This window comes from Penaeus chinensis, chromosome 38 (genome assembly GCF_019202785.1).
Source record: "Penaeus chinensis breed Huanghai No. 1 chromosome 38, ASM1920278v2, whole genome shotgun sequence".
Lineage (NCBI taxonomy): Eukaryota > Metazoa > Arthropoda > Malacostraca > Decapoda > Penaeidae > Penaeus > Penaeus chinensis.
The window spans coordinates 27,853,864-27,868,863 of record NC_061856.1 but is presented as its reverse complement, the minus strand read 5'-3'; the positions used below and the strand labels follow the sequence as shown (position 1 = coordinate 27,868,863).

At 37.6% G+C, this 15,000-nt stretch overlaps 2 protein-coding genes across 12 annotated transcripts in view; one reads left to right on the top strand and one right to left on the bottom strand.

The window, feature by feature from the left end:
• The window catches only part of LOC125045877, a 115,678-nt gene extending 102,059 nt beyond the window's left edge, over positions 1 to 13,619 (top strand). For 3 of the 5 annotated variants that reach the window (XM_047643448.1, XM_047643444.1, XM_047643445.1), the window contains 8 exons: positions 1 to 1,678; positions 1,834 to 2,000; positions 2,133 to 2,365; positions 2,517 to 4,190; positions 4,475 to 4,613; positions 4,785 to 5,124; positions 7,541 to 7,954; positions 10,408 to 13,619. The exon at positions 1 to 1,678 is cut by the window's left edge and continues 158 nt beyond it. In XM_047643448.1, coding sequence (XP_047499404.1) covers positions 1 to 1,678; positions 1,834 to 2,000; positions 2,133 to 2,365; positions 2,517 to 4,190; positions 4,475 to 4,613; positions 4,785 to 5,124; positions 7,541 to 7,954; positions 10,408 to 10,548 — 4,786 coding nt within the window. In that variant the 3' untranslated portion in view covers positions 10,549 to 13,619. The remainder of the gene's footprint in view (positions 1,679 to 1,833; positions 2,001 to 2,132; positions 2,366 to 2,516; positions 4,191 to 4,474; positions 4,614 to 4,784; positions 5,125 to 7,540; positions 7,955 to 10,407) is intronic. The other 2 variants (XM_047643446.1, XM_047643447.1) reach the window with 2 other exon arrangements.
• A 664-nt stretch (positions 13,620 to 14,283) lies between these two features.
• LOC125045879 overlaps positions 14,284 to 15,000 on the bottom strand; it is a 595,994-nt gene continuing 595,277 nt past the window's right edge. For all 7 annotated transcript variants that reach the window (XM_047643454.1, XM_047643455.1, XM_047643449.1 and 4 more), the window contains one exon: positions 14,284 to 15,000. This exon is cut by the window's right edge and continues 995 nt beyond it. The gene's annotated coding sequence lies outside the window, so the exon portion shown is untranslated.

The following is a 15,000-nucleotide window of genomic DNA, read 5'->3' as shown; positions in this document are numbered from 1 at the left end:
TGAAAAGGAGACCAGGCTTGAGAAACAGGAGAAAGAGAAAGCAGAGAAGAATGAACAGAGGGCAGAAAAAGTTCCTGTACCCAAGACTGGACTCCTGACTGAAACACACAAACCTGTGAGAACAGAGAATAAGCTCATTAGACAGAGCAGCTATGAACTGAACAAGAAATCTGATGAATCTGAAATGGTTAACACAGTTGCAAAGAAGTTAGACGATGAGGTTGTACCAAAGGCAACTGATGCTGAAGAGCCATTAAAAATCACAGAAGTTGTAACTTTAAAGAAGGCTGATGAAGCTGAAAAGGAAAACAAGGCTACCAGAGTCAGTATAGCAGATCCAGCAGAAAACAAAGCAGTAGAGAAGCCAGATGCAGTCTCTAAATCCACTGAAGTGCCAATATCAACACGAACCACAACAACCACACCTAAAAAGCGACACCGGTTAGAAGTAGACTTATCAACTTCTCCGGCAGCAACAACCAGAGCAAATGCAGGGCTAGTGAAGAGCAAGAATGAGAAGGAGATACCCAAGGTCAAGGAAAAGGAAGTGACATCACTCAAAACCCCAGTAACCAAATCCCCAAAAGCCAGTAAAGAGCCATGCATCAAAGAGGTTGAGACTTCACCACCTGCAGCACTAAAAGCAGAGGAGAAAACTCCTGATGACAGTCCTAAGATCATGCCTGTTGAAGAAGAGAAGCCAAGTAGTGATACAGCTGTAACCGAATCCCAAGTACCTGTTGAATCAGTGACAGAAGCAGATGTTGCCGTTGAATCTAAACCTGAAACCGAACCCATCAAAGAAAGCTCTGGTACACATTCAGATAGTGATATACCAAGTGAGCATGAGCCACTCTATGAAAGTGATCAGAGTGGTTTCATGTCTGATAAAGAGGGACCCAAAGAAATACCCGTGAAGGTACCACAGAAGAGACGGAAGAAGAAACGGGAACTGAGATCTCCCATTCCAAAAGTAACAGATAAGCCCACTCCGGCAGAGGTCACAGAGGACAATGAGCCACCTCCACCAAAGAAGAAGAAGAAGATCAAGAGGCGAAAGACCAACCGAACAGGCTTCCCAACCATCAGGAAGAAGAAAAGAAAGCCCAAAGATCCCTCCTCTCAAAAGGAGGAGGAAAATGGTGAGGAGAAGAGTCCTGATGTTGAATCCAGTGTTGAAAATACCCTGGAATGTGATAGAAGCGAGAAAATGGAATCTGAGCAGGAGAAAGGAAATGAAGTAGAGAAGGAGGAATCACTTGATCAACAAGAATGTGAAACTGAAGAGGCAAAATTGTCCTTGGATAAAAATGAAAAATCTTTATCAAAAAGCCCAGTACCAAAACCAGTGCCCAGGCCAAGAGGAAGGCCAAAGAAGATAAACACAGATGCCAAACTGTCAAGAACCCCATCAGAATCTCCATCTCAGTCCCCCGAAAAAGCTCCAAAGCAACTTCGAGAATCATTAAGGGAAAGAAGGTCGGGAAAAGTTACAGATACTCCACAAGAAGAAAAAATATCTGAACCAGATCAAGATGAACAACAGCTAGAAAAGATCTTGGAAAGGGTTGCCACAGGTATAGGAGGAAGAACACGTAGGAAGAGAGATCTTAGTGAAGAGAGTGTCAAGACTGTTCAGAGTGAAGGAAAAAGACAAAAGAGACATGTGGAGGATGATGTAAGTGATTCAGTATTTATCATTAAAAAGAAGAATATAGAATAAAGAAATTTGGATTGTTCACCCTGGTCCTGTTTTAGATGATCTCAGATTAATTTGTCATATACTTTAGCTTTTAGTAATAAAGATAAGCTTATTTGATTATTATTTCTCAGGTTGAAGACAGTGATGCAGTGGTTCTTTCATCTGAGTCCATGCCAAGTAGTGAGCCTCCCTCTGGCGATGAAAGCACCAGAACCTTACCAGGGAAGAGGAAAGTACCGCGGTGGAGAAAGAAGTACTTAGTGGCTGGGCTCTTTTCAGATTACTATAAAGAGGATGAGTAAGTGAAGAGACAGTTTGAATCCCTATGAACTATCAGTAAAATTCTGAGTGTTTTATTCATGAAATGGTTATTCATTGTTCCGAAGATTTAACTTTTTTTTTTTTTTTTTTTTTTTTTTTTTTTTTCCAGACCAAGAAGAAGAAACGGTGAAGTTTACTTGCCAAAGAACAAACAAACTTATGACCCAGAGGAACATGTGCATGGCCTCCTTCCCCCTCCTTGCTATTGTCGTAAGTGGCTTAGAGAAAGGGAGATCGACTTTGTGTTACCATATGACCTCTGGTGGCTGCATGAGCACAACATGTTACCAGGGAGGGACATTGTACCGTCTTGGAACTACAAGAAGATCAAATCGAGTAAGTGTATGTTGATCATTTGTGTTTAGTCGGATAGTTCTGTCTATCTGTACAGCTTGTTTTTGTGATAGTGACTCTAATATTTTGATGCATTTTGGTAATATCCATATATATGTATAACCAGGAGGCTATTCTCAAAGAATTTTCTGTTTTACAGATGTATATTATGATGTCAAGCCACACTATGACTATGAACTGCAGGCATGTAATTGTAAGCGGCCTGCTAATCCTGAAGAACGAGGTTGTGGTGATGACTGTATTAACAAAATGATGCTGATTGAATGCTCTGCACAGACATGCCCAATTGGAGATGCCTGCGGTAATCAGCCCATTCAAAGACATGAGTACCGTACATGCCTTCAGAGGTTCATGACCCCTAATAAGGGCTGGGGAATTAGAGCAACAATGGAAATAAAAGGTGGAACTTTCATCCTTGAATATGTTGGGGAAGTCGTGAGTGAAAAGGAATTCAAGCACAGGATGCAAACCAGATATGCAAATGACACCCATCATTACTGCCTTAATCTTGACAGAGGAATGGTCATTGATGGACATAGAATGGGAGGTGATTGCCGCTTTGTCAATCATTCTTGTGATCCCAATTGTGAAATGCAAAAGTGGTATGTGAATGGCCAGTATCGCATGGCTCTATTTGCACTGAAGGATGTCCAGCCTGGACAAGAATTGACATATGACTACAACTTTTCGCTTTTCAACCCTGCTGAAGGACAAGAATGCAAGTGTGGTTCGAGCAACTGTCGGGGAGTCATTGGTGCTAAATCACAAAGAGTAAATGGAATTGTGGACGACAAAAAAAAGGTTCCAAAGAAAGATGTTGGAAAGAAACGCAAGCGTGGAGGAACAGCAGAAGTCGATGCAAGCTACATTCCCCGTCCACATTTTACTCCTATTAAACCCCTGTCACATCAGCAGCAGCTGTTTATCCTCACTCATAGATGCTTCCTAATACGCAACTTGGAGAAAGTAAAGAGGTTTCGTGAAAGGCTTGCTAGGTGTCCCGAGAAGAAAGCAGAGGAGGTTTTAGACGATCAAGAAGAACCTAGTACAAGAGTGGAGAAATTTCTCACTCATTTTACAGCACTCAACACTGCCAGGTCGGTTAAGACAAGACGCTTGGCCCAGGCAGAGGATGATCCTGAGATGACTCGATTGGCAAAGTTAGCACAGATCTTCAAAGATATTTATGATAAGCTTGTTGCTTCAAGAGATTGCAAAGATAAACCCTTAGCCACTCCATTTATGACTTTACCTTCAAAAAAGAAGTATCCAAATTATTACACTAGAGTAGGAGAACCTATAGACCTAGCTATGATAGAGAAGAACATACTTACAGGATATTACATTACAGCAGAAGCATTTGACCGTGATGTGATGCGACTCTTTGCTAACAACCTTAGATTCTTTGGAAGAAACACAGAAATTGGTCAGATGGCAGTGGGTCTAAGGCGAGTGTACAGTGAATGCAAACTCCAGTTTAAACCTTTGTTGGAAGAGGTTCTTGGAGAGGATGCCCTTCCACCTGCTTTTGCAAATTCCAGTCCCAATGAAGAATTTGAAGATGAAGATGTTATTAGATGTGTGTGCAACCTACATCGTGATGAGGGAGTGATGATCCAGTGTGAGAGATGTCTTGTTTGGCAGCACTGCGACTGCATGGGCGTGACGGATTCTCCAGATCATTACTTATGTGAGGAATGCTCTCCTCGTTTGGTATCTCCTGAGGTGCCCATGAATCCTCAACCTCCTGATGCACCTAAAGACCACAAGTACTTCATAACATTATTGCGTGATAACCTTCAAGTGAAGCAAGGTATGTTTCGCAAAGTGTATTTAAGTTCAGTATTCCTTCCCTTTAATTCTATAGTAGTATTAAATACAGCTTAACAGTAACTCATAATGACAAAAAATAAGAGTATTTTGTATTTTGTGAATAACTCTTTTAAATGAGTTGTTCAGTTTGCTTTACCAAGCTTTAGTTTTAAAAAATAGATATTTCCTATAAGTTTGGATTTAGATGGAATAAAAGGCAAGAAATGTAATGAGACTCTCAAACCTAAGCAATGGTTGTGTGACACACTTTTTTGATTCTTTCAGGGGACAGTGTTTACATCTTAAGAGATCGTCCACCACAGAAGGCAGGAGAAAGAAAACAACCAGCCTATAAGCTTGTTAAGGATGTGAAGCCTCATGACCTCTTAATATTCAAAATTGAAAATCTGTGGATTGATGAAAAGTAAGTAATTAGCTTCTGAATGAAGTATTGTGATCTTTTTAGTGTTTGAAATAAATTTTGTTCATGCACTGGTAAATGTTATATATGTTTAAAGTACATAGGGTTAAAATCTTTTAGTGTAGAAGTAACATTTGAGTAGAATTTAATATATATATATTTTTTTTGTTTTAGGGGTGATAAATTTGCATTTGGACACCACTACTTGCGACCACATGAGACGTTCCATGAACCATGGCGCAAGTTCTTCCCCAACGAAGTTATTCGATCCCCGTTATGTGAAATCTTACCGCTTGACATGGTGGTGAACCATTGTTGGGTGCTGGACTTGAACAGCTATTGTAGAGGCCGGCCAATTGGAGCACAAGAAGACCATGTGTATATTTGCGAGTATCGAGTTGATAAGGTTGCTCGAGTGTTCTCAAAGATCAGCAAACCAAAGTATCCCATCTGCATCAAGCCATATGCCTTCATTACATTTCCAGAGAGATTAAGGCCTCAGCGAACATATACAGTAAGTGTATTTGTTAGTGAATTTAGATATTGTAGTCCTTTTAACTCACTTGCACTAGGTACATGATGTGCTGTTCACTGTGATTTTGTTTTGTGAAATTTGTTTACACATAGTTGGTTCCACACATGCATATCAGTTACTAAGAAATCAGTTAATAAGCCCTATGTGACTTTACCTGGTTGTCCTCATTTCCTGAATTTTCTGAAAAAATACTTTTACATAATTCTGTTAATGTCAATAGTGTTATTATTATTATTATTATTATTATTAATTATTATTATTATTGACACAAAAAAAAAAAAAAAAAAATCAGCAGTAATGGGTACGTGAATCCTAGTCACTTGGGTGGCGATGTCAGTTTTTAAAAGTATGCATTTATCGCTACTGGAGCAAAAAGAAAAGATTGTATTATGACATTACCTACTAAAATTTGTCAAGGGAGGATGAAAGTGTCTTACAATAACAAATTCCTCCCAATGTGAAGGTTTAATGATAAAAAAATAAAGGAAATAAAATTCATCAACATTTTTTTAAATTTTTATATTTTTTTATTAATTAATTAATTAATTTATTTATTTATTCATTTATTCATTTATTCATTTATTCATTTATTCATTTTTTTATTTTCTATGTGGTAGATAGGATTCGATTTTGACTTTAAAGTCATAAATATAACCTCCTGGTTCAACAAAAATGCCTGAGCAGTGGTGAGTCTGTATCTTGAAAAATAAACGAACCCAACTTGTTTGTTTAAATGGGTAGGCTGACTGCATGGTCCCAGCGGCCGCATGGGGGCCTGCTGAGAGAGTTCATTTACGCGCCTGGGAAGACTTTACGCATACCAAAGATTTTACATTTTTCATGTTCAAACGAGCCCAATCAATTGAGGAAATTCATTACTGTAATAATGTAGCTACTTTTATATAACTATAAATGGCTGAAGAATATAAAGACTAAAAATCTTTCATAAAATGTCAAATACCTCTATAAACTCATTTGATATAGGCCTATAAATAGTCAGAAAGGAAGCATCCATGGGAAACAAACAGTGGTGAGTTTATATTTCAAAATGTGAACGCTTTGTAAACGATTATTTCCAATGAACAAAGTAACAATTCAAGGTCACGCGGTAACTACAAACCGCTTGTCACTCTAACCATTTCTTGTTATCTCTGCACACTTGTACATATGTGCACACATGTATATACATTTATACGTACATGTGCAAACATTTACATACACAAGTACATGTATACACATGTTTTTATATACATGTGCACATATGTGTACATATATGTACGCAGTTTTACATGTGTACCCACATACACATGTCTGCATATGTAAGCACATGTAGATGTTAGAAAACATGAATACAAGTGGTCTGAGTCATGATGCATGCATCATATTGCTAAGGATAGCATATAAAGTGGTACCATTTTTGTTCATACTGTAACTTGGGAACCAGTCAAGACTTTCTTCATGTAGCAAACAAAATATGTATAGTGTTATAGTTAATTAGATAAATTTCAATTAAGGAAAGATTCAGAAAATGAACAGAAATATCCACAATTTTCATCTAGATTTATTCAGTAGCGATCAAACTTATTGTTTAATACATCGATGATGCAAATGCATATATTTTTCAAAGCCGCTAGATAGCAACGTATATTCGATTATATAATAAAAAACTTCCCACAAATATTGGATACATACACATTGCAGGAACAGTCAGACTACCAGCTTAACAGTCTGATTCCAGAATGTTATGGCTGTCTCGACGGCACGAAGGTTCCCCTCAGCCTGCCCTCACACTTTTAACATACATAGGCTACAACGTCAAGTAACATTCTACTTCACATGTAATATATTAGTTAGGTTGCCATTTCATTATCTCACAGTCTCAATTATACAAAGAGCAGTCACCACTTCCTGTGGCAGGACCCCTTGTACAAACACGTTTTTTGGTTCATGTTCTATTAAAATTTTGTAGTTATCATTTGAAAGCTTATCGAAATAAGCAAAGTGATGATTTAAAATTTTTGGTCCCATTTTTTTAAGGGGAGGGGGGCCTGTTGCAAAGTATGTAATCTTGTGAGCTAGTAGCGGTATGGAAGAGAGTGGGAAAATAAACGAAATATCCAAATTTAAAGAAAATTGATAAGATAGTTTTTCTTAGTATGTAAGAAACTTACCCCCCCCCCCCCTTATTTTCACCCTATCCCAATCACTTTTTGGGACAGTCCTCTTAAAGGGGGAGAACTATGTAACTATTTACAACTAAACTTGAATCAATTCAAGAATGTGAAGCCCCCCCCACCACTCCTTCTATCTAATATCATTTAATTTTTATTTTATATTATTTTTAACTCTTTTTTTTATTTTTATTGTTACTTATTTGTGTATTTATTTATTTCAGCCCCACGAGGTCATCTCTAATGGTCGTGGCCGTGGTGGAGGTAGTGGAAGCTCAAAAGATACTCATGGTGGAGGAAATGAAGAACGCACAAGCAACACCAATAGCAGCACAGGTGGTAGCAGCAGCAGTAGCAGTTCCAGCAGCAGCAGCAGCAGCAGCAGCAGTAGCAGCAGCAGCAGCAGTAGTAGTTCCAGCAGCAGCAGCACTGCAACCAGCAACACAACTTCAGCAGCTGTAACCACTTCAAAAGCAGCTGCTTCGAGTGCATCACACCACAGCAGCAGTGAAACCAACAGCAGCAGCAGCAGCAGTAGGAGCAGCAGGTCCCGAGACAGAGGGGCAGCTTCAGCTACGGACGAGATAGATGACCATACCCCGCTGGCCACTGTAAGAGCTGAGGCCAGGGCGCAAAAGGCATGTGATAGCTGGCACCCAACCACCCCCTGGCTTTTTTTCTTGATTAAGATCCTTGTACACCCTGCTGATGCTTTTCAGCTGGTGATGGGAGATTACTGTTTCTATCCTTTTATTTTCTGGGATCATCTTGCTTTTGCATGGGATCTGTCTTTTATCTGCGCTTCTTACTGACTCACTTAGATGACCTATAGAAATTTTCAAAAATTAGTTTTTCATGTGTATTCCTTTTTTTCTGAAGTCTTCCATGATTTCACACATTTCCTAATTTTCATGGTATTTCACAATACAGTGTTAGTCTTTAAGATAGTTTTGTGCACTGTAGTAAGAATTTATCTTTTAAACTTCACGATTTAGTAATTTAAGCATGCTGTTGCACCTTCAAATTGGGATTTTATATATTTGTTCATTGTTTCCCAAGCAAAATGGTCATAGGTAGATAATCAACAGAGTTTTTATTTTAAGTTTTATTGTGTTGAGCACGTCAGGCAAAAATTTTTAATATCCCTACCCTGTCTAGTACAGCCTTTCTCTGCTTGGTAGGATTTTTGATATGCTGCTTAACCCATTGCTGTCGGGGAAAATGCTGTGCTCATTTTTTATATCTTTTTGTGAAATGTCTCTCCACATAGATAGATCTGCCTTACCTGATTTCACCTTTCCTTGAATTGGCAGAAAATGTATTTTTTACTAAGGCTATGAATATCGATGGTGTTATTTTTATTATAAACATTATAATTACTATAATGTTATAAATATTAGTAATAACAAAATAAGATAACTTAAAATATTTTCGAAAATTAAAGAAAAGGGTGAACAGCCGAGATGGGCGGTACTTGTATTTGGCTCATTGGTGACTTAGTACAAGTATAGCCATCTATGCGTAAAAACAATCAAACAAGTAAACTCACAGTGGGCATGGCATGGCATGCCCATCGGCAATGGGTTAATAGAGAATGTATTCTTCAACTATTACCGTACTTGTATCATTATTTAGATAGTGGAGACTTAAGTGCGGGTGATCAATCTCTCTCTCTCTCTCTCTCTCTCTCTCTCTCTCTCTCTCTCTCTCTCTCTCTCTCTCTCTCTCTCTCTCTCTCTCTCTCTCTCTCTCTCTCTCTCTCTCTCTTTCTCTCTCCCTCCCTCCCTCCCTCCCTCCCTCCCTCCCTCCCTCCCTCTCTCCCTCTCTCCCTCTCTCCCTCTCTCCCTCTCTCCCTCTCTCCCTCTCTCTCCCTTTATCTCCCTCTTTTTCACTCTCTCTCTCCCTCTTATTCTTTTTCTCTCTTTCCCTCTCTCTCCCTCTTATTCTTTTTCTCTCTCCCTCTTTTTCTTTCCCTCTCTTTCCCTCTCTTTCCCTCTTTTTCTTTCCCTCTCTTTCCCTCTCTTTCCCTCTCTCTCCCTCTTTCCCTCTTTCCCTCTTTCCCTCTCTCTCCCTCTTTTTCTCTTTCCTTCTTTCCCTCTTTCCCTCTTTCCCTCTTTCCCTCTCTCTCCCTCTTTCCCTCTCTCTCCCTCTTTTTCTCTCATTCCCTCTTTCCTACTTTCCCTCTCTCACCCTCTTTTTCTCTCTTTCCCACTTTTTCTCTCCCTCTTTTTCTCTCTTTCCCTCTTTTTCTCTCTTTCCCTCTCTCTCCCACTTTTTCTCTTTCCCCCTCTCTCTCCCTCTTTTCTCTCTTTCCCCCCCTCTCTCTCTCTTTTTGTCTCTTTGCCCCTCTTTCTCTCTCTTTTTCTCTTTCCCCCTCTCTCTCCCTCTTTTTATCTCTTCCCCCCTCTCTCTTCCTCTTCTTCTCCCTTTCCCCCTCTCTCCCTCTTCTTCTCTCTTTCCCCCTCTCTCTCCCTCTTCTTCTCTCTTTCCCCCTCTCTCTCCCTCTTTTTCTCTCTTTCCCCCTCTCTCTCCCTCTTTCCTCCTCTCTCTCCCTCTTTCCTCCTCTCTCTCCCTCTTTCCCCCTCTCTCTCCTTCTTTCCCCCTCTCTCTCCCTCTTTCCTCCTCTCTCTCCCTCTTTCCCCCTCTCTCTCCCTCTTTCCCCCTCTCTCTCCCTCTTTCCCCCTCTCTCTCCCTTTTTCCCCCTCTTTCTCTCTCTTTCTCTCTCTCTCTCTCTCTCTCTCTCTCTCTCTCTCTCTCTCTCTCTCTCTCTCTCTCTCTCTCTCTCTCTCTCTCTCTCTCTCTCTCTCTCTCTTTCTTTCTTTCTTTCTCTCTCTTTCTTTCTTTCTTTCTTTCTTTCTTTCTTTCTTTCTCTCTCTTTCTCTCTCTCTTTCTCTCTTTCTCTTTTTGAGTTATAAGATGTAGATGCTATTTTTATGGATATTATGTAAACAATGAGTTAAAGAGATGAGGAACTAGAGATCATCATCCCAGTTACTTTATAACATTTATCAATAAGTAGTAATCTTTATAATTTATAATTTAATTCATTTTTGTTGAAACTAATTCTTTTTCTACTTTGTTTTGTCAACAGCGTGCCAAAAAGCGTATTCGAGTCAACAAAGTTGCAACAAACTTACTGAAACTCCTGCCAACAAAAGGAGCCATCGATCTCAGCTATTTACTGGAGAATAACAAGAGGCAGCGGAAGAAAACTGCAGCCTTTGCTTCCTGAGATTGGCTCATAGGCTGGAACGGCCACCTCACTCTGAAGGAATTAGAGGGCCAGGTATAATGATCAGAATGGGATGTGGTATTTTGTTAGATGTTTACGTCTTTACATATTTATCTTTATATGGGCGGATGTGTTTGATATGTGCTTAGTTTTGGTACAGAATTAGTGAATTGTTTCAGGAAAGTGTTTTACATGGAGTGCTGGAAAGCTAGTATACATGAAAGAAAAGAGAACAAAACAAAGTCATATTATGACATGGAGCATCAAATTGAGAAGAAGGTCATTTGATTGCCATTGATTTAAAATTGAATAAAAGATTGTTGATTTGACATTAAATGAAAATTTTGTTATTAATGTTTATCAGAAAATGATGAAAGTATTTAAACAGTGTAAGGAAGATACTGTACTTAATTTGCTGGAATTTCAATATACTGTAGCTGACTATACACATGAAAATTTTGGTGCTTATTTTAGTAATAGAGGATTAACAAATATCTTAAAAGTGGCCAAAGCTTTACATGCAAGAAGCACTACAAAGGTTTTTAAATTATTTGTGTTTGTGTACATATAGAGCAGAGAATGACAAGAATGCTAGGAAGGTAATGAAATTTTCTTTTTTGGGGGGAAACAAAGAAACAAAATCATGAGTGGATTTTAGCAGATGAAATGATGGATAAGTATCTATATAAATTCCTATGGAATAGCTAAGTTAGGATAGAAATGATCAAATTGGTCTTATTCATGATGGTGAAAACCCAAATTTTGGACAGAATTTATATTTTTTTGTATTGTGAAATTACAATTATTATGTAATTTTTGATATTTGAAAATAGCTGCTCTTTTGACAGAAATGTTTCGTGATGCAATTGATGACCTGGAGTGAGATGAAAGCTTTTTTGTCTTGATATAAAGTAATGGTACAATGCCAAAAATGTTCCAGGCATTTAGTGAATACACATTTTTTTCCCCAGTAATTACAGACTGTTCAGGAGATGTTAAATTCCAGGCAAGTGGTGGTACCAGACAGGCAGCTAAAGGACTGCATAACTAGAAAATATGTTTGTGTGAATATGTTAAGATTGTTTGAGGAAGGCATTGTTCTAGCCTTGTACATAACATTTCATACCCAGATTATGCCATAGGTATAAATGAAGAACTGTTGTACTTATTTGACTTCATACACAAGTTCAGCACAATAAGATTATATAAACACCTGTAATTTTTTCATCATGGCTGTAAGTCCTCCACTTCTGTAATTGTACTGCTTGTGTAGATCCATAGCTGTAAGAGTACAAAGTGTTTTTTCACTAGTGTATATTAAACTTGAGAGTACGTTTTTTTCTGTAGGTTAACTAGTCACTGGACACATTGCCATGCATTTGGTAAATCCTTCCATCACCCTGTGTACAAGCAAGGATATGAAACTTGTTGTTTGATGCAGATCTCAGTATTAGATACTGAATTCCCATGCAAGAGTATGTAATACTCATATGTACACTTTCTTACTTGTAAATTAAGCCAACAAATCAAAATTTTTATAAAACTAGAAAAGGATGAATTTTTGTAGTAGATGTATAATCTATGATAGTAAGTACAAGGATTTTTAAGTTATTTGATTGAGATTTTTAATATATACTTTTAATAATGAATTTTACACTAAGTCAGATTTCTGGTTTCTCTCAAGTATGTGTAAATATTGTTTGACTGGAGAGCGAGAAAGTGACTGAATGCTGTGCATTGTTGTGTGTAATATAGAAGGAATATTTTTATAATAATACCTGTCAGGCAGCTCTTTTGTTCACGTCATTGTTATGGTGTCGTACACCCTTTGCTGTTTCCCACATGTTGTGTTTATGTTTGTGTATATTATCACCTGGCAAGAAACAGAAACATTAGAAAGCTTTCGCACAAAGAGGCCAAGACAGGAAGTCCTGTAAACTCAAGGCCTCAAAAGTCAATAAAGTTTTTAATTTCTTACCAGGTGGTGTCTGTCTGTTTTGGTCCAGAAGTTATAGAGAAGGGGAGGCACTTTTCTGTAGGGGTTTAACTTTTTTCAATAGTAAAATTGGAATGACTTCTATAATTCCAGGGAAATTTATAGGCAGTTAATTATTTATTAGTACAATTGTTTTGTAAATTGAATGTGTCTCCTTTTTACAGTTATGTATTAAAAAGATTGACAATGGGAAAAAAATTGCCTAAAATGCACAATAGAATTGTTGCAGGATGACAGTTGTATAGAGGTTGAAGCTGTAATTATTGCGTTATACAACTAATGATGTATAGATCCCCTTGCATATGCCATTTTGAAGCTTGCATTCCAAGTGTTCCTCCCCTAATAAATCTAGGCAAATGATAGTGCATATTTGTAGAATATGTATGGTGTAACAAGTGAGTGACAGATTTTGCTACTGTTTGGATGTTGTTTATCCTTTGTATTGGAGCACTGGTAGTTACCTGCTCTTATGTCTCTGTTACCGTGTCCTGCTCTATTGTTCACACTTTATTGTAGTGTCTCCCAACAGTTTCTGATGACTCACTCACAATAGGATTAAGCTGATACAACAGTACCATTAGTTCAGAAGCTTTTTTTGCCAGTTAATTGCTGTTGACCAATGTTGTGCATGGTTCATGTGACAGCTGTTCAGTAGCTCGGACCAAAGTTGATAATAGTTGGTAGCTGTGTTGACCCATTTACTGTGGCGGTAACTTGGTGTTTGTCAACTTTACCTGCTACTTCAACTATGGCCCTCCAACCCCCCCATCCTCATCATACCTAAGCAGTTTACAATTTTTTCCCCTAGTTATACTTATTTGTTGGGAGCTCCTCTGTGTCGTAGATTTTAAAAGTTTTATGTTCTTCTATCCCATGTACAAGTGGCGGGAAGGTGCATACCCTCACAATCACAAACCAAATCTTGCTTTAACTGTCCTACAATATGCATCATTACTGCAGTTCATACAAAATTTTTCATGACAATAGCCCAATATGCATCTTCCCTTATCTCAGGACATAAAGTTCATTTGTACATAACCATGAAATTCATCTCAGAATAAATTATAATTTTAAATCTATTTTTCATAACCTTGAATACCCATAAAAGGTTTCATATAGAGAATCCTCTCTATGGATATAAGGTAAAGTTTGAAAAATATGTATAATTCTTTACTAAGGGAACTTATATACCTAAAAAAATTGCCAAAAATGTGGTACTTGATAAGCCTAATTTTGATATTTGGTTGGTGTCCACCTAAAAGATATACCTGCAGAAAAAGGCATAACATCCCTTTTGGTTATGAATTTTATTTTTTTTACTTGCCAAACTACTAATGTTAGGACCATGATGTCCCCTGGATGTCTGGCAACCTTTTTTTTTTTTTTTCAAAATTTATTTATTCTTTTTTTTTTAAGGTGTCAATATTCAAGTCATGAAAAAAAAAAGAAAATGCTAAACATGTCAGCTTAAAAAAAAAAAAAAAAAAAATAGATGGATTTGTTTCAAAACTAGCACACAAAAATAATCATTTATAAATAATCATAAGGGTGAAAATATTCCCCAGACTTGTTATTGAGGCCCTTTGTTAAAAAAAAAAAAAAATTTAATGATACTCCATATTCTGAAAGTAACATGAATAATCCTTTATTTTTAAAAGACATTGCATTTTCACTTCATGTTCCAAGTGTCCAATTTCTGAAGTATTTTAGGTTTTGGGAATAGTAAATAAAAATCGGGCTTCACAGTGAACCATGTTGCAGAGTAGACAAACATAATACAAAAATTACACTAGAGATGAGTGTTTGTCAGCATATACACAGTAAAATATTTACAAATATAGTGATTACCAAATTCTGGTGAACTGGCTACACTACAGTACACACTGGCATTATCCTGGGTAATGCTTGCCATTGGTATGTCCTTTTTGAGAAGTGCTTTATATTGAGACTAGCAGCACCCAATGACTGATGATACCTCTAAATGACATACTGCTATTACTAAAGCAGTATTTGTCCTTACAAAAATATGAAGAAACACTAAGTCACTATGTATACTGCTGAACACAACTGGATAATGTTTCACTCACATATGGAAGATCCTTTCCTTAATGCTGCTATAATATACATTTTGTTGCAAAAATAAATAGAGCTGAGAGTTCAACAGCAGATTCCATTCACTTATAATAGTGTAAAACACCTATAATATTCATTTCCTCTAAAATGCTGAAATATGAAATAACATCTCTTGCTTTCTACGGTTTATGATTTACATGCCTTCCTATTTTAGTTGATAGTGTATTCATTAAAAGTACTTAAGCATTTGAAGCTTCTACATCAGGTACAGAAATAAACCTAAGATTTGTCAGACGCACCTTAAGCCCAGAGTGAAGAGGCATTAGGCTGACAATCGCACAATACATAACATTCTCACCAAGTTCAAAAATATTAAGAACAAT